A 17,231-nucleotide genomic window follows, 5' to 3' on the forward strand; every position below is an offset into this window, starting at 1 on the left:
ACATGCATGCCTCAGGAACGTTGGCCGAGCCTCGGCTTCAGCTGTGCCTGCCTGTTCCTGACCCGCGTGCGAGGGTCTTTCCCCGCATCGCTCCCTCGATTCTGTTTTCTTTCTCATTTTTCTCTTGCTGCGAAAGACTATCTCCTTTGCCTGCCCTCAGTGATGAGTATTCAGGGCTTTTGATGCGGCATTTGAGATTGCTACGTCCAGTTGGTCTACGTGATTCTTCATCCAGCCGTGACCAGTTAACATCAAACACTGACAAGCGCTGCCACATAACTAACATAGAATGCTCTACTAACATCTTCCGCTGATTGTACAGTGACTGATTTTCGTTCTCATCATATACATGAACAATTCATTAATCCAGCATTAGGAGACTCCCCCTGAACGATGGCTGATCAACGCTTCAAAACAAGATTCCACAGCGAATTTATGTTCCCCAGGGTAAGCGTCCACATCTGCGCATCCAAACTTGATGGTGAGAATAGCAAGCTCCTCCGGGCTGCTATGCTTTCGTCACTACTCCATGTCTCATCCTGTCCACTGGCGAAACCTCGCAGTGAGAAAGATGGGTGATTGTCTGGAGTGCGCGCGATTTCATCGGTCATCGAGACATATCTACAAAGTCGAAGACAAGACAACCCCTTGTCGCACATGATCCGACCGCGGTCATTACCGTGTTATCCACTGAAAATGGCAGTCATGATCGAATTTACTCTTCAGCGAGGCCAAGGTTCTCCTCAGCAGGGACCACGCGGATAGTGTTGGTGTGTCCCATGCCACCACGCCAGCCCTGGACACAGACGATGTTGTCGCCCTTGTTAATGAGGCCGAGCTTGAGAGCGTGAGAAATACCCCACTTGAGGCGGCGGTCAACATCCTCCTGCCAGATCTTGACGTTGAAATCGGGCTTCTTCTCAGGGAAGGTGAAGGGCCAGACACCGCGATACAGATGGGAGTACTTGATTACACGAATTAGCGAAGCTCAATTGTCCAACGACGAAGATGACATGGGACTTACCCGGGCGGCCATGGGGTTGCGAGTGACCATGATGATAGGGCAGACAGGGCGGTACTTGGAAAGAAGGCGAGCGGTTTTACCACTGAGAATCATATCCGTCAGCCGAATTCTTCGATCAACCAGAGACGAAAACAAAATTACATACCTGGTGGTCAAGACAACAATGGCGCCAGCGTTGAGCTCAAGACTGGCGCTGACGGCAGCCATGGCGATGGACTCGACGGTGTCAGTGGGGCGGGGAGCAAGGTTGCGCAACTCGTCAAAGACCTGGAAGTGAGGAGTAGCGACCTCTGCAAGCAAGCAAGTCTCGGACATCATCTTGACAGCCTCGGTGGGGTAATTGCCCTTGGCAGTTTCTCCGGACAACATGACACAGTCAGCACCGTCAAGGACAGCGTTGGCAACGTCCGACACCTCTGCACGGGTGGGGCGGGGGTTGTATGTCATGGACTCGAGCATCTGAGTGGCACAGATGACAGGCTTGCCCTTCATGTTACACTTGGCGATCATCATCTTCTGGGCCAGGAAGACCTTGGGAGCAGGGATCTCGATACCCAAGTCACCACGGGCAACCATGACACCATCTGTCTCCTCGAGGATCTCATCGAAGTTGTTGACACCCTGCTGGTTCTCAATCTTGGCGATAATTTGGATCTCTTTTCCCTCCTCACCAAGGACTTCACGAATGTGACGAATGTCGCTTCCGCGACGGATAAACGAGGCGAAAATCATGTCCACCCTGTTCTTGACACCGAACTTGAGATCGCTAATGTCCTTCTCAGAGAGAGCGGGAAGGTCAACGTCAGTGCCGGGCAGGTTGACACCCTTTCTGGAAGAGATGTTGCCATTGTTCAGGCACTTGACACGGAGGGTCTGGTCATCAACAACCTCGAGCACCTCGAACGAGAGAATACCATCGTCCACATAGATCAGCTTGCCGGGTTCGATCACCTTGGTGATGTTCTTGTAGTCGAGGTACCTGCCAGATTTCTCGTCAGCTCATGGATTCCTGGAATGGCCTCTTTCGAAAGCTGTGGTTTTCCGGGGCCATGTCAACAACGCTCGGATTTTCAGTATACTCACATGTTCTTGTCGTCGCATGCGGTAGCATATTGCTCGTCAGTGGTGATGTTGAGTTCATGGCCGGCTTTGATAGGAATGTCCTTGTCGCCGACGGTGTTTCCGGTACGAATTTCGGGTCCTTTCTAATGTAGGAGTCAGAGCTGAATGGCATCGGGAAGCACCGGTTGTCATGAAACTCACGGTGTCAAGGGCAATGGCAACAGGGCGTCCGGTCTGGAGTCTCTCGGCCTCACGGGCGTTGTCGATGACAGATTGGTGGTACTAGAAACGTCAGAATTCTGCTCGCAGCCTTCCTATCAAGCTACTGGGGCGCTGAATTCAGACTAACCTCATACGAGCCGTGAGAGAAGTTCATGCGAACGACATTGAGACCAGCTGTTGAAACTTGTCAGCTCATACACTTGGCGGAGAGAGTCTGAGGAGATATTCCCCGCTCGTACCTCTGCGGAGAGCATTGATCTTCTCGACGGAGTTTGTCTTGGGGCCTGCGGAGATAGCYGACGTCAGTATCTTGCGATGCCAAACAATTCGTAGGAATGCGAATATTCTCAGGATAAGACTGAGAAGCTCTGACATACCGATGGTGCAAATGATGGAGGTGCGACGGAAGTTCTTCGCAGGAACCATCTCCGTGTTCAGCTTGGAGTACCATTCCAGCTTCATACGGTTGCTCAGATGGTCAAGAGAACTGCTGGCGGCCATTTTGAACAACGACTCTGATGGAATTGAAAGAAAGAATGAAAAGAAGGAATTGCTTGAGATGGATGATGTGGTGAGGGGAGAGAGGAGAGGATAGAAAGTTGGACTGAGGTGAAAGCAGAGCAGCAGTGTCGATAAAAAAAGAGGGACCAGGACCAGAGTTGCTCCGGTGAGGGAGGGAGGGGCTCCAGTCAGGCTCCGTCGTGCGCGGGAGGGAAAATACTGTTGGCCGTCCGATGCCCCCGCGGGCAGGAGAAAATTATCTACGCTGTAGTTTACAGTCTGTTAACTGTAGTCTGAGTAGTACTACCAGTAGATGGGTAACTAGTGCACTGCGAGTTAATATTAATCACATCTTTGAATTTTGATTACTAGTCTTATCTATCTTCAGAATGCTGTTATCAGGTCGCAGCATAAAATGAAACAGCCCTGCACCCATAAACTCCTGGCAAGATCTGCCTGGATGAGCAATGGCCATTTGAGAAAAACAAAAAGGTTCAGGAACTACTATCATAGAGGACTATTGGACTTTAATGCACGCTGCGAGATTTGGCATCGGCTTCTGTTGATAGCAGCTAGAGAGGTACACAAAATAAGATATTGATAGAACTTGTTGGAGGGGGACCACCAATTCGTTCTGATCCCCTCTAGCTGTTGAGAATACCTACCTAAGAGTCAAGTACCGAATTGACCGAGCAGATTCAGACTCTGATTGGCTGGGCTGTTAGTTTTCCAAGAGCTCTAGCCTTGGTTGTTCAGACTCCAAAGCGAAGCAAGGTACGGAGGCTAGCAAACAGCCGCTGGCAACAGGACCGATGCGTACACCGGCCAAATCACTAGTCCTCTTCCGTTTGCGTGTGCATCTGTTAGCATAATGAGTAAGCATGCATAATAAAAACCAATGCTCAGTTGCTTACCTATGCTCCCAGCCTCTCCCAGCCACCGAGCTCACCGCCTCTTGGATACCTACTGATATTGCCAGCAAAACAGCCTTTTGTCATGTGGAAGTGGAGCGGCAAAGGCCACTAAGACAGTCTGGTTGCCCCCTCACGCGAGGCTATCACATTCACCACCTTCCCTGACTTCCACCTGTCTTTCGTACGAAGTCCTGCTCTGCTTTTATTGACTGCTAGTATTAGGCATCGCTGAAGTGAACTGTACAGCTTTTCTCCTTGCTATTACCCTTGCCGATAAGCTCTGGAGAATTTGACGAGCTGTGTTTTGCTCGGCTCTAGTCATCATGGTAGGTTTGTGTTTGTCGGCGTTGGGTGCCTACTATCTATGTGGATGGGTAGCTATCCCGACGAGTGTGCTCTGAGAAATGCCGATATGCTGATTTGGGATCCGGTGCAGCTGGGACGCCTGACTCACTACGCTTTTGACGCTGTGCTCTGTAAGTACTTCTCTATCCATTTTGCAGCAAAGCAGAGGGGAATGTCGGCTGATGGGTGCTTCTTATAGTCTCTGCCTTTCTGGCAGGCATCAAGCGCTCGACTGGCTTAACGTAAATATGCCCCGTTTCCTGCGTATATTTCACACCCCTGACGACTTGAATGGATCCGTTTTGTCGGTTTTATGTTTGTAGAGAGGGTATTGATGGACTGAAGCTAATTTGTCACCCCGCGCCCCGGTCCGGGTCGCGTGGGGTTGTCACAGCCCCAGTCTCGACACTGACAAGATCACCGAGAACAAAGACTTCAAGAAATGGATCGATAACTATCTCGGCGTCGGCGAGTGGGTCATGGATCAATCGGTTGCTGTGCTGTCATCCACGAGTTTCTTCGAACGCAAGCGGTAATCGTGGCTCGATGTTGGTTGATGTGGAGGGCTCGGAGTCGCGGGTGTACGATGGAAGGATGACGGGCGGCCCGCGACGTTGGATGGGTTTCACTGCGGCCTGTTTGCATGCTTGTTGTTGGAGTTTGATGCGTCGGACATACCATACCCAACTCTGATCTGTTACGCTGGATTAAACATGTAGAAAAGGGGGCCAATCGGGCACGGTTTGTATCCCGGTTACCCAGCTGCGTGGAGTTGATTCATGATTGACGAATTCTGGTTTGCATTTCCATTTGATTGAATCAGACTATGGCGTTAGGGATGCCTTTTTTCCATGTCTCTTGACTCCTGCATACATATCTCTATTTTGGTCGAATTCTTTCCTTCCACATTTCAGAAGCTGAACAACCATACTTACACCTCGAACGGTGAACAGATGCTCGCCACTAGTAATGTGACCCGAACCACTTGGGGATTTCGAACCGCTCAGCAGATCAATTTCGGTGGTATGTCAGTGTTCGTAGTTTTGCTGGCGGATCATCGCTTCGACCTCCTCACAATGAGACATGGACATTTGTACCAGCCGCGCCGGGGAACGAAGACATAGTATGCTCTGTTCAAATCTGTGATTCAGAGCAATGGCCATCTCAGCTGAGCACCACGTCTGTTAGCCAGTTATGACACGGATCAGAGAAGGCTAAACGAATACATACATCATTTTAAAGTCCGTCAATCCCGCATGTATCTTGGTTGATCCCTCGTTCATTGTGCTATCTCTGTTGTACTCCGCCCAGGAGTATTATTTGCCAAATCAAAGAGGCGAATCACGTCTGAATAAGTGCATCAATGTCAAGCCTTTTAAAGTATGACATATGGCCCATAGCCTCCCAATAAAGAGCGACGCAATCAGGTGATATCAATATCAGCTGCGCTGGAATAAAGGTGTCTGATGGGAGTCAAAGGTGTCAATACATGTTCATACGAAGAGCATATTAATTGAAAACTTACCATCTCTGAACCCGAGACCTGCCACATGGCCTTTGCTACGGACAATCCGGCACCCTCGGAACAAAGCCTCTTCTGCGACACGAACCACACCTCCCGGGCCAATGTCACGAGCAATAAAAGATATCTGACCCCGAGGAACATTCGGGTCCCCTGTGAGCTTGATCGCCTCGAGACTGCCCTTCTGAACGATTTCGTCGGGACCGGGTTCTGGTTCGTCAGAGGAGCTGGACGTCCCATCTCCGTCCCGTTGTAGGAAAAGCAAAAACTCGCACCCATGAGCAGAGTAGTCACCGACCCAGATGCCTTGATACGGCTTTTCCCTCGTCGGAGTATATAAGCGGGGGTCCAGTGTAGCATAAGTCGACAGTGTTTCGCTCCGGCCGGCGGTAAACATAGGCATCCCGAGCCGGAAATGTGCCCAGCGTCGAATCCGAAATGCGTGTTCTGACATATTTGCTAGACGTCGCGGATGCTGGTCCCAATCCGACCACTGTGCTTCCATATCCCGGTAGACCCGATGTTCACTAGGAATGGTCGGCGGGGGCCACTGCTTGTCAGGGTCTACTGGCAGGTTCGGGGGTGATTCTGAAGAACACAACGAGAAAGCATTGAAGACATGCTGTGTTTCTATCGCCATTGGCATGCGAGTCTCACCGTGCAAATAGCGCGGCAGACGGCCATGGTTGTTCTTCAAGAGGAGAACCGGGTCATCCAACCAGAGGCTAACCTTGGGATCAAAAGGTTGGACCATGACATTCGGATTGGATTCCCACACTTGAAATGGACGACTACGTCTCTCTGCAATAACCCGATATGCCTCAATGACTCCTCTCCTTGGATCATATCGCGCCAGAATTAGGTTGCCTGTGTGCTCCGTATCCGAAAACCAGATTTTATGCTTTGGGATGAACCAGCACGGGTGGTAAGCCGCGTAGAGGTTGCGAAACGACTCAAAAGGGCTCGGGTCGTGAATCTTGAATGGCAGATAGGCATTGACCAGATCGGCCCACAGGAGCTCGTTGGCTGCATGTTCGGCGAGGGAACGGCAAGCTGCTGACACTTGGGCCAGATCCGTCGCCGACAGGTACGACAGAATTTGGTGAACCAGTTCAGCGGGAAGCTGTACCAGAGGTGACTTCGGACATTCATCAATTTTAGAGTCCGTAGCTAAGCTTTCTGGATCGTGGTGTTGCTGCTCCTGTTCATGCAGCTCGCCCGGCAACTGGAGCGAGTCCGCCGCGGTATTCAGATCGCCATCCATAGCTGCGATGCTTTCCGGCTACTCTGTTGCGGATGTACTTCGCGTGTCCGTACGAAAGTATAGACAAATAATAGGATAAAAGTATGGTCCCGAGATAAAGAAGATCAGGGGTAATAAACTAGCAATACGGCAGGCATGGCATTTCAGCTTCCAGGAAATCGACGAATGACATCATTCGTGCAGGAGATGGGGGCGTAATTGATGGGATCAAGGCGAATTGCTTCAATATACAGCTGCCGTTACCGGGGTAGATCAGCAAGGGACAGTTCTCCGTCTCGGAATACCGTGATGCATGCGATATCCTGCTCTCACGCTTTCCCTGTACCGGGACTGGTGCGGGGAGATGGTGGTGTTGATCACTGCGCTGTTGGCCAGATGGTGTCGCCGATAAGATAACAAAAAACTCGATAAGGCGATAAAGCAATGCAGGATCGTAGACTCCAGATTTAAATCTAGTACAGCTCCGACTCGTGATCCATGGTTGCCTCGACTCTACAGTACTAGAGGTAATCATGATACGGTCACTCCACCCGACAGACAATAATGACAAGTAAAGGTAAAGCGATGCTCATAGTGAACGGCTACGACATGACTCGGATTGGATATAGGGAGGCAAATTCTAGGCTCCCAGTCACCTGACGGGTTGTTTACTTCTTCTAGATTGGGAAAAATGGATCCATACCGACGCGTAGGGAAGGCACCAGTGAGGATTGCTGCCTGTGCCTTCCATCTTTGGATGAGTTACATATAACTCCTCGCTGACTTGTCTCATACTTCTTTCCAAGTGCTGTCTCAGATGAAGGCGTTGTTTGTTTGTTTATTTATTAGGAGATAAGATACTCCCGGGAGTCATCCTTCTGCAGTCGGAGTAAGCTGTATCATCACTTTTGGACATTTTTAACATCATTTCCGTTCTTTTCGAAGAAATCTGCCAATTTTCAGATAGGCGTCCTGTTTACCTCACATATTTAATTATCGGACCTGCAAGTGCAGAATGGCTGCCAGAGTGACTCGAAGCCAGAGTCGGAAGACCTCCGTTCCCAACTCTGAGACTCGTCCTCCCTCGTGCAAGAGGAAATGTGAGTCTGAGGATTCTATGTCCTCTGAAAAGGTCCCTGAGGGGATACCTTCATCAACATGCAAGACACCCCGAAGACCGAACAAAAGGGTGCGCTTCTCGGATCCCGGCCCTCGGGTCCAGGAGCACGACTATTCTACGGGTTTGACACCCTCGCTGCTTCGTACCTCGTTTGAGGATCGAGGGAATGCAGACCACATTACCCGCAGCCCGAGCCGACCGATGCGGCGGCGCTCTGCTCCTCTAGCGCGGTCCCGCTACCTGCAGGACCCGTTAACTTCGGAACAAGTGGTGCAGTTTACGCCCTTGCGGCAGATTCTGGATCCTCGGACGAAGCGACGACTGTGCCGTGTAGGTCTAAGTGACGAGATAAATCACATAGAGCGCGAGAAACGAGAGACTGCTTACTACGAAAAGACCATCCAGTCCTTGCTGTGCGAAAGGGATGCGTTGAAGCAGGAGCTGGAGTCGGCGAAGACTACCCAAAATGAGAGTCAAGTCAGGCATATGGATGATGAGCCCACGATCATGTCACCACGGACCAGAATCGAACGTCTGGAGACCGAAAACGGTATTCTTAGGGAGAAGATCTCATTCTCCTCGATCCAAAATGGAGATGATCAGGATTCCTTCAGCACAACTGACACAATCATCATCAATGACAGTGCATTTGAAGGGGATACTATCCTTATGTCCAACTCGCCTGTCATCCGTGGTTTAGATAGGAGTCATTTCCCATCCCCGGACAATCTTTCAACCCTGCACAGTCATAATACAGCTGCCGACGTGGGTACCCAAGCTCATTTGCCTGATGAGGACCAAGAAGCAGAGATACGCACACTCTCACTCGACCTGGAAACTGCCAGGAAAGAGAAAAGGGACCTGTTCGACGCAATTCGCGCTCACTCTTCCACATTTGATGGCACTTCTCTTGGCCAGCACCTCAGCCGATCCTCTCCGCCTCCGGATTTCCTAGCTCAACTTGTGCCAGCGCTCACCGAGGCCGTCAGTCGTGCCTCAGACGCTGTCGGTGCTCTGAATTCAGCTGCGGAAGAACTTTCAAGCATTGGGTTTTCCGGTACTACCGTGAACGACATCATTTCCGAGATGCGCCATCGCTTCCGTTCGGCGCGTCTCGGTCTGGAGCGCGCACTACCTGGAGAAACAGCCAATGCGGGTCTGGAAGATGGAAGTGCCACATTGGCCGCGCTGGTCAACCGGGTGGAGCTGTTGGTAAAGGCCCTAGACGAGGAGCGTCATTCCCACCAGGGCTCGGTAGGTCGCGAAAAGGCCCTACGTGGCCAATTCGACAACCTTTTGACTCGGTACGAGATCGCAATAAAGAAGATTCAGGATCTGGAAGAATCGAGGGCAGCTTCTGCCAGCGACATGCTGCATACGAGAATGCGAATGCAGGAGCTCGAACGCGAAGGAGAAGAACAAGTTGTTAGCATTGACAGGCTTAATGCAGCGCTTAGCAAATATTGCGAAGAGGTGAAAGGGCTTGAGATCCTTGTGAATCAACTTGAGGCGGACAAGACCGCTTCCCAAGAGCAGCACAGCCAGCATGTGTCCGAACTTGAGGAGAGATTGGCTCACGAGAAAAAGTCACGTTCGGCGGCCGAGTCTGCTGTCGCTGGGCGGGAAGAACGGATTCATCAACTCGAAAGGACAGTGGAGACGAACCAGATCCGCGCGTGCGACCTTACTGCGAAGCTAGAGTCGATTGAAAAAGAGCGACGGGAAGCTATCGAAAGCTTAGAACAAAAGCTAGCTGAGCAGCTCGAACATCATGAAAATGAGATCGGTCTGCTAAATGTCCGGGTCTCGGAGCTCACCACCGCGCTTGAGGCTGCAAAGTCAGAAGCAGAAACGCTGCATCGAAGCAATATAGGGCTGCAGGAGCAGCTGCGACTAGAAATGGAGGCCAGAGACAACCTGCTGGACAGATGGGCTGCGGATCAAGCTCGGTCATTTGCTTTCATGAAAGAAACCGTCAATTCAGAGCGACGAAAGGCGAAGATCCGGGCCGCGAATTGGGAGATGAAGTCAGATGATCTTCAGTCAGACGGCATTCCTCTTCCAAGCGAGCCGATCACTCCAGTCAGTATGACCAGGTTCGTCGATGTGGAGGTTGGGAGGGGTAAGAATAGAAGGCGGCTTGACAGCGGCATTGGCATTTTGACCGAGGAAGACATTATGAATGAAGTTGAGGACGGGGCTGATCTCCCGATGGGCGTTAATCTTCTGCCGTCCGATCCAGCGGAACTATGAGCGCAGAGATGCTAGTCTTTATCATTATATGTTGGCTGGTTAATTCTTGCTATCGCGATTCGATCCCTGTTATAGGCGAGTTTGAAATAGCCTCTGTACGCTAAATGATTGGCTATCATTGGGAGTATTGCCCCATTGGAAATTTAGATATATCTTGCAAGTATAACCATGTTGGTCGATGTTGTTTGTTGTTCATATCTTACTTGAGGTAAAAATAGATAAGGTCGGGCGAGCTTATCGCGGAATTTCGTTCAGCGGATGACGTCGATAGGCGTTCATCAAGAACAACCAGCTTGATAGAACCAAGAATATCAAGGATTATCATGCTGCTGGGACTTGCAGAGCCATATAACACCGCTTCGAAATCTAAAGCCAGTGTATCTGTCCTTTACATACTTACGCAGGAATTGATTGAGGTGTAATAACTGGATTCCATACGGAAGAAGCAATAGACGCTCAAGATGTTTGGGGGGGACCAAGCTCACAAGTACCGACTCAAGGTCACAGCGGGAACAGAATACAACCCAGATACCCACAAGATCGTACCTGTCAACAGGGACCAGACATTACGAATCGAGAACGACCTTGCGACAGTGAGTCTCTGCGTTCGGATCCAGAACTATACCGGTGAGCACCACCCCATCTCTCCGCAGCGCCTGTGGAAAAGAGCTCACGATCAGGAAATAAGGCTACCCCGACGACTCCCCCGAGACAAACCCCTACTTCTCGCACCCCCTCCACCAAAACGACCAATACTCCATCTCCTTCGCCATCGTCTTCAAGAAACCCGTCAACGGCAACGACCTGATCTTCGGCAATGACTTTGACAGGCCCATCCGGGACCGCCTCCCGCCGGGCTTCAACGCCGCGCTGAAACTGGTCAAGTGGACTATCGACCCGGCCATGGACGGCGACGCGTACGCGGATAAACCGCACCTGTATAGCCCCGCCGTCGCCTCGCTAAACCAGTTCCGGATTGGGGAGACGATCGCGAAGGATGATGAGGTGCCGACGGTGCATGATGTAGTTGTTGAGGAAGGGGCTGATGGGTCTGGAGTGGAGGAGCGCTCACGGTGGGGCATTCCGGAGGGTGTAGCGGAGCGGCGCAAGATGTTCCAGGATGAGGAGGAGAGGAAGAAGTTTGTGTTCGAGCCGGGGAGGGTGTACTCGGCGGATTTTGGGAATCCGTATCTGGTCTTTAATGGTTGGTTACTGGTTTACTTTGGTTGCAGATGGGGGTTGGGTTGGTGGGCTGGCTGACGATGGGTTTAGATTTCTCGCTGCGGCTTCCTGGGCTGACTGTCCATGCGACCAAATATATTGACGAGAAGAATCATTACCTGCGGTATGTTTTGAAGAATAGGGAGACGGGGGACGTCTATTTTGTTGTGCTGTTCACGCTCATCTTGCTGGATAAGGAGAAGGAGCCGGAGGTCAAGGAGCGCTCTAAGCAGGAGATCCAGGAGAGCACGGAGAAGCATGAAGAGAATGAAGGGAAACTAGGCAAGTTTGAATGGGAGCCGGAGCCGTCGGCGGGGGATGTTGAGTGATGATTTGTACTAGTATCATACCTTCTGACCTGGTGTTGACCAAACGTCGTATATATTAAACCGCTAAAGAATAGACTTTTGATAGTTTCGACTATAATTCTATACATACATTGTTCCGGTCAAAGCTTCTGCCATTTACAGTCTCTTGAGCACATCGTCCAGAACCTCCTGAGTAGTGGCCTTTCCACCCATGTCAGGAGAGAGGAACTTGCCCTCGTCGAGATTGGCGTCAACGGCACCGTAAATCTTGGCAGCAGCCTGCTCCTCACCCAGAAACTCGAGCATCAGAGCGACACTGCGCAGAGTAGCGATGGGGTTGGCGATGCCCTTGCCCTCGATATCGGGAGCACTGCCGTGACAGGGCTCACCAATAGCGAAACCATCACCAACGTTGGCGCTGGGCACGAGACCCAGACTGCCAACCAGAGCTGCAGCACCGTCGGACAGAATGTCGCCGTACAGGTTAGGGGCAACAATCACATCGTAATACTCGGGCTGCCGGAAGAGCTTGTAGACCATGGAGTCGACAATCTGCTCCTCCACTTCAACAGAGGAAAAGCGCTCCGCGGCGAGAGCCTTGCGGGCGGTCTCCCGGAAGAGACCGTCTGTCTGCGACAGGACGTTGGACTTGTGGGTGATAGTCACCATGGGCTTGGTGCGAAGAGCAGAGTTGCCAGCGGCATCACGGATCTTCTGACGGCGGAGAGCGATTTCTCCCGCAATGGTGGAGATTCGGAACGAGGCACGCTCAGAAATCCGCTTGATCGCCTCGGCAACCTTGCCGTTGGGGGTATCCTTGGTTGTCTCTTCCTTCACGTAGAGATCCTCGGTATTTTCACGCACAATGACCAGATCAATGGGCTTGCCGCCGCTACCAGCGGTAGTCTTGACAGGACGCACATTGGCGTAGAGGTCCAGCTTCTTGCGGAGAGCGACAATGGGGGAGGAGTAGCCGGCGACCTTAGTGCTGGGGGAGCTATTCAACGACTATGAGGATGAAGATCTAGAGTTTCCTGCGATAGGGACAACCGACCTGACAGCTCCGAACAGGGCACCGTCACACTCCTTCTTCAGGGTGTCAACGGTTTTGTCGGGCAGAGCGGTACCTGTCCGCTTGAAGGTGTCGAAGCCAGCATCGAGGTCGACGAAGCTGAACTTGAGGTTCAGAGAAGCTGGAAGCGACTCCAACACCCGTCTACCGGCCTGTTCACATTCATTGAGTCAGAGTTTACGCTGCTGTACCGCAGTTGCGACATACCGGAATGACCTCCCGTCCGATACCGTCTCCGGGAATGAGACCTGAAGAAGCGAAGTGTCAGTTTTTGCAAGAAGGGCACCGGAAGCTCATGGAGGATTCAATTGACCTATGCGAAGAGTCCTAGCAGCCGCCATCGTGAAATCCTGGGTGTTGTGTGACTATTTCCCAGTCGAAAAGAGTTCCGTTTAACGGAGCCCGTAATCGGAGCGGAATGCTGGGGATTAGTATGACTCGTATGCGACCGCGGGAAGAATGTTGACCCGCGGGACTATAATAATCGTAACCGGGGAAATGGAATCATGGCTGCTATTTAGGCATGACATCTTTTTCTTCAGGACATCAATTCAATGATATGACTTAGATCGATAGCAAAGCTCATTTGTGGCAGTACTTGCTGAAGATTCTGACCGCGACGCGCTTTCAGAAGCTGGCAGGCGACATGTCACCGTCACAGCACAGAAGGATCCAGGTCGACCTGCTTCCAAAGGAAGCTGCCCTTGTCTACATTGTGTATACCAGTATGTTGATTACCGGAAATAATACTAACAGCTCGGAGAATTTCCCTGGAGGTATAGCTTCTCATATGAAAGTCGAGCAATGACAACTACTGCGCTGCAGACAATCCGGGTGATCTTCCTGCTTCTGAGTACGGTAATTTGCGGTCTTCACCATTGTCCTGAGACTCTGCGCTGTGATTGTTATTTTTCCAGGCGAACCTTTTAGGCGAGAGGATATGGCGAGGCTGGAGTAGATAAATGTCGGATATTGTACAGGGAGATATATATATTGTGCCCTTACTGAGTAGATCATCTGACACTTTTGTGACACGCCGCTGGAATATCTACCTTTTGAGACTTGAGTCACTTGTTCAACATCCTTCTCTGTAAATCAAAGACATGAGAATCTCAGTCAGCCTCATCGTTCGTTGAGCCAGCTGCATCTGCTCAGCTACAACGCGTGTAGCAATATCAATCTACCGTTCTAAATGTTTGAGAAGTAGAGGTAAGACCTGCAAGGACGGATAATGACGCCATTTGACCGCGTTCAACCATAGATCGGGTCGCTCTTTAAGGTAGGGAGTAAACAACATAGCGGCCGATTCAATAGTGGCTGGAACTATCGTCCCTTGTTGATGCCTTCATGGAGTCATGGTCATGATCCTTGACTGTTTTTTCTTTGAGCTAAAAAGTAGTACTCAATCTGTCCGTTAATCTTGAATTAATAATAAAATGTCACAGGAAAGGACCGCAATTACTTAAGTTGAAGCCGCGGATCCGCCCCCTGAAACTGCTGCCTCAGGTTTCCCCTGCCCGCATCTTCTTCCCCCAGCGACTTTCTGACTCTCCTTTTCTTTTATTGCCATTCATGATTGATCTCATTCTTAGCTCGCATCATCTATCAGCTATCATTATCATGTTAGATCTTAGACCTCTGGATCTGTCTCCAATTCATTGAAAGCCCGTTCCTCACTGAGTCCTATCCCCTCAGATCTGGCTCCCGTGAAGTCTGTTTATACCACGTCGACCCGCCCCCTCCTCCAACCTCCGTCTCAGATCTCGCTGCCATCTGGCCTTTTCGCAAAGCCCTACAAGGCTGAAATTTATAACTCAGCGAACCCTCTTGTGGATATCCCACCAGTGTTGTGACAAAGCTCAAGCCATTGAGTTTCAATTCCTACCGTCGCGTTGTCTGGTCTATGTCTCTCTGATCTAGCTCTCCGCACTTCGACTCCTCGTCGCTCTACAACACCATGTCGGACAAAGGGGCGCATCCTGGTGTGCGAAGCTTGCTGGCCAAATTCGAGAACAATAATCAAAACAGCACCGCCTCTCCACCTCCGCGTGGTCGATCGCCGATAGGGTCGGATCACACAGGAACCTCACGACCTCTTTCAAAGGTTCGCGCAAGTTTCATATCTGTGGATAGGACGTCTCAAGGAAGCCCGGTCTCAGGGCTCAGGAGCCCAAGCAGTCCTATCGATGGTGCGGTTCCTCCAACTAGAGTGAGAAGCTTCAACTCGGAAGACTTCGAAGCGGTTCTAAAGAACTCAGACTCCTCGTCTTCTCCGAGCAACAGTTCCAATTCCGCGGAACAGCCTCGTGTTGATCAGCCTCCAAAGAATTCTTCGACCGAACCCTTGATCAAGGAACAAACAGCAACCCAATCCAGCAGTGGTGATGTCTCCCAGACGGAGAAGACGGCGTCGGCGCCACATACCGCAACGGAGACAGCCCTAGCTAAGTCAGCGCAGAAGCCGACAAAAACAGTCACCAAGCGACCTTCGAACGTCCACATTGGCAAGACTAACTCTGCTGCCAAATCACCAGCCAATCCGCGCACACCAACCTCTCCAGCTAAACCAAGCACGGAAAGGACCTCTAAACCGGCGCACTCTACCAAGACAGCCGCGACGAAGGATGATCACGCTGCAGCTACTCGTACTGCAACCCACAAGCCGAGTCGAGCATCTTTGAATACTACAGCGAAAACTGCCACCCGCCCCGTCCGTGCCTCAATGCCCGCGCGCGACTCCACCAAGCCAGCCACGATCGATGACAGAACTACCCGCCCCAAATCACCAGCCAGGCCCTCTCGCCTACCACCATCGAAAACGACTTCTTTGTCCTCCACTGCCAAAGGAGGGTCCGGTCCCGCTCTGACCCGGAAGCCATCCACTCTGAAGAAAGCAGTCAATGCAAGTCAGTCACGGGCAACGACACCCACTGCTGCCAGTGTTCGCAAGCAAGCATCTCGCCCGTCTCTCCCTGCCCATTCAGGAACCGACCGCCCACATTCTCGGGTTAGCAACGCAAGCGCCAAGCCTGTCGATGACAGCTTCCTCGCTAGAATGATGCGTCCAACCGCAAGTTCTGCTAGCAAGGTACATGACAAAATCGAAATCAAAAGCCCTCCTCGAAGTTCCAAGCCTGCCAGAGCCCCTAGAACAGTCGCCTCTAAGACCGATATCCGAGCAGCTCGGCCGCCGACAGAGAAGACCGAGTCAGAGAAGAATCAGAGAGACAAGGCGCCAACTGCTTCCTCCGCCCCGCCAGAGGCTAGAAAAGAATTACAAGCTGCTCCAGTATTGAAAGAGGTCTCGGAAAAGCAAGAAGTAAAGCCTGAGGCTAATGTCAATGACCAAGCGCCCAAGCCAGTCTCGGAAGATGTTGCGAAGCCTGTCGATGAACCCTCCACATCAACCGCTGACATTGAGAAGGAGCCGACCGATGCCTCCATTGAGCCTGTCACTGCTCCCACTTCAGAAGCGCCGCTTGGAGAGACCGCTTCAGCCAAGGTTGATAAACCAGCTGAACAGCCCTTGGAAACAATTGCCGAGCAATCCGCAGATGTGGATCATTCAAAGGCTGGGGAATTGGTTACTCCCGTCTCTGTTACAGACGTGCCGGAGACAGTCGAAGCTTCAGCGGAGGATATTGCCAGCCCTGCCCCCGTTCAGGCAAAGGAACACTTGGCGAGCGAACTTCCAGCGAAACCTGAAATGGAAAAGCCGGTCGAGAACTCCGAAATCATCCCAGCTGAAACGAAATCGAAGACGGATGACGTTGTCGCTGAGATGGAGAATCTGACTATCGGTTAATTAAGGCGAGGGCAAATCCAACTCAAATCTTGCATGGGAAGTTGGGCTATCTCAACCTAATCTTGTCATTCTATTCTTCTAATCTTTTTCTGGTTTACTTGCTCGCCTGTGGTTGTTGTTTGCAACATATTCCCTTCGTGCGGTTAGCTCGCGGTGTTTTACTTTTTCTGGCCTTACCATGTGGTTGTCATTGGTTACGGGGAAAGGCATTATTCTTTTTTCCTGCTTGATCAGGATCGACGGTGCTTTGTTGGAGCATACAGTTGGTGGAGTTGCTTTCAGGTTTCTGTTCAGGCTAGCGTCATTGCATCCCATACTGGCATTTGTACTGAGTAGGAGTATTTCTAGGTTCATATTATGTGCATTTCAACTTTACATCTTGATCTTTTTTCATCTATGTGCAAGTTCGCAGCTTTCTTCTCTTCTTGTGCATACTGAGCATCGTATCTTCACTTGATCTTCTGATTGACACATGCCTCAAGCATTGAAGATATTTGTCAATTTCGAATCTCCACTGTTTAATCTTTAATCTTGATATGGTGTATATTGCTGGATGACTAGTATTGCAATGTAGATTACTGAGGCCAATATGGATCGCCATGCTTGCAGGGCAACTGCT

At 51.0% G+C, this 17,231-nt stretch overlaps 6 protein-coding genes across 6 annotated transcripts; 3 read left to right on the forward strand and 3 right to left on the reverse strand.

Annotated features, from left to right (window-relative positions):
• Positions 1-715: 715 nt before the first annotated feature.
• Positions 716-2,809, reverse strand: Asppvi_008696 (pyruvate kinase CDC19; the record flags this gene model as incomplete). Its single annotated transcript, XM_043304562.1, has 8 exons — positions 716-964; positions 1,025-1,106; positions 1,170-2,003; positions 2,108-2,229; positions 2,288-2,368; positions 2,436-2,482; positions 2,548-2,592; positions 2,686-2,809. 8 exons carry the CDS (start codon positions 2,807-2,809, stop codon positions 716-718), a joined length of 1,584 nt encoding a protein of 527 aa, XP_043160497.1.
• Positions 2,810-5,409: 2,600 nt separating this feature from the next.
• Asppvi_008697 (F-box protein) lies at positions 5,410-6,854 on the reverse strand (the record flags this gene model as incomplete). The annotated part of the gene is made up of 2 exons (XM_043304563.1): positions 5,410-5,531; positions 5,594-6,854. 2 exons carry the CDS (start codon positions 6,852-6,854, stop codon positions 5,410-5,412), a joined length of 1,383 nt encoding a protein of 460 aa, XP_043160498.1.
• Positions 6,855-7,848: 994 nt separating this feature from the next.
• Asppvi_008698 (uncharacterized protein) lies at positions 7,849-10,206 on the forward strand (the record flags this gene model as incomplete). The annotated part of the gene is made up of 1 exon (XM_043304564.1): positions 7,849-10,206. The coding sequence occupies one exon, from the start codon at positions 7,849-7,851 to the stop codon at positions 10,204-10,206; it is 2,358 nt and encodes a 785-aa protein (XP_043160499.1).
• A 461-nt stretch (positions 10,207-10,667) lies between these two features.
• Asppvi_008699 (DUF1769 domain-containing protein) lies at positions 10,668-11,756 on the forward strand (the record flags this gene model as incomplete). Its single annotated transcript, XM_043304565.1, has 3 exons — positions 10,668-10,833; positions 10,895-11,410; positions 11,479-11,756. The coding sequence occupies 3 exons, from the start codon at positions 10,668-10,670 to the stop codon at positions 11,754-11,756; spliced, it is 960 nt and encodes a 319-aa protein (XP_043160500.1).
• A 135-nt stretch (positions 11,757-11,891) lies between these two features.
• On the reverse strand, positions 11,892-13,148 carry lysB (homoisocitrate dehydrogenase lysB; the record flags this gene model as incomplete). Its single annotated transcript, XM_043304566.1, has 4 exons — positions 11,892-12,732; positions 12,790-12,959; positions 13,015-13,055; positions 13,121-13,148. 4 exons carry the CDS (start codon positions 13,146-13,148, stop codon positions 11,892-11,894), a joined length of 1,080 nt encoding a protein of 359 aa, XP_043160501.1.
• A 1,616-nt stretch (positions 13,149-14,764) lies between these two features.
• Positions 14,765-16,612, forward strand: Asppvi_008701 (uncharacterized protein; the record flags this gene model as incomplete). Its single annotated transcript, XM_043304567.1, has 1 exon — positions 14,765-16,612. One exon carries the CDS (start codon positions 14,765-14,767, stop codon positions 16,610-16,612), a length of 1,848 nt encoding a protein of 615 aa, XP_043160502.1.
• Positions 16,613-17,231: the final 619 nt, after the last annotated feature.

Source organism: Aspergillus pseudoviridinutans, assembly GCF_018340605.1.
Source record: "Aspergillus pseudoviridinutans IFM 55266 DNA, scaffold_6, whole genome shotgun sequence".
NCBI classification, from domain to species: domain Eukaryota; kingdom Fungi; phylum Ascomycota; class Eurotiomycetes; order Eurotiales; family Aspergillaceae; genus Aspergillus; species Aspergillus pseudoviridinutans.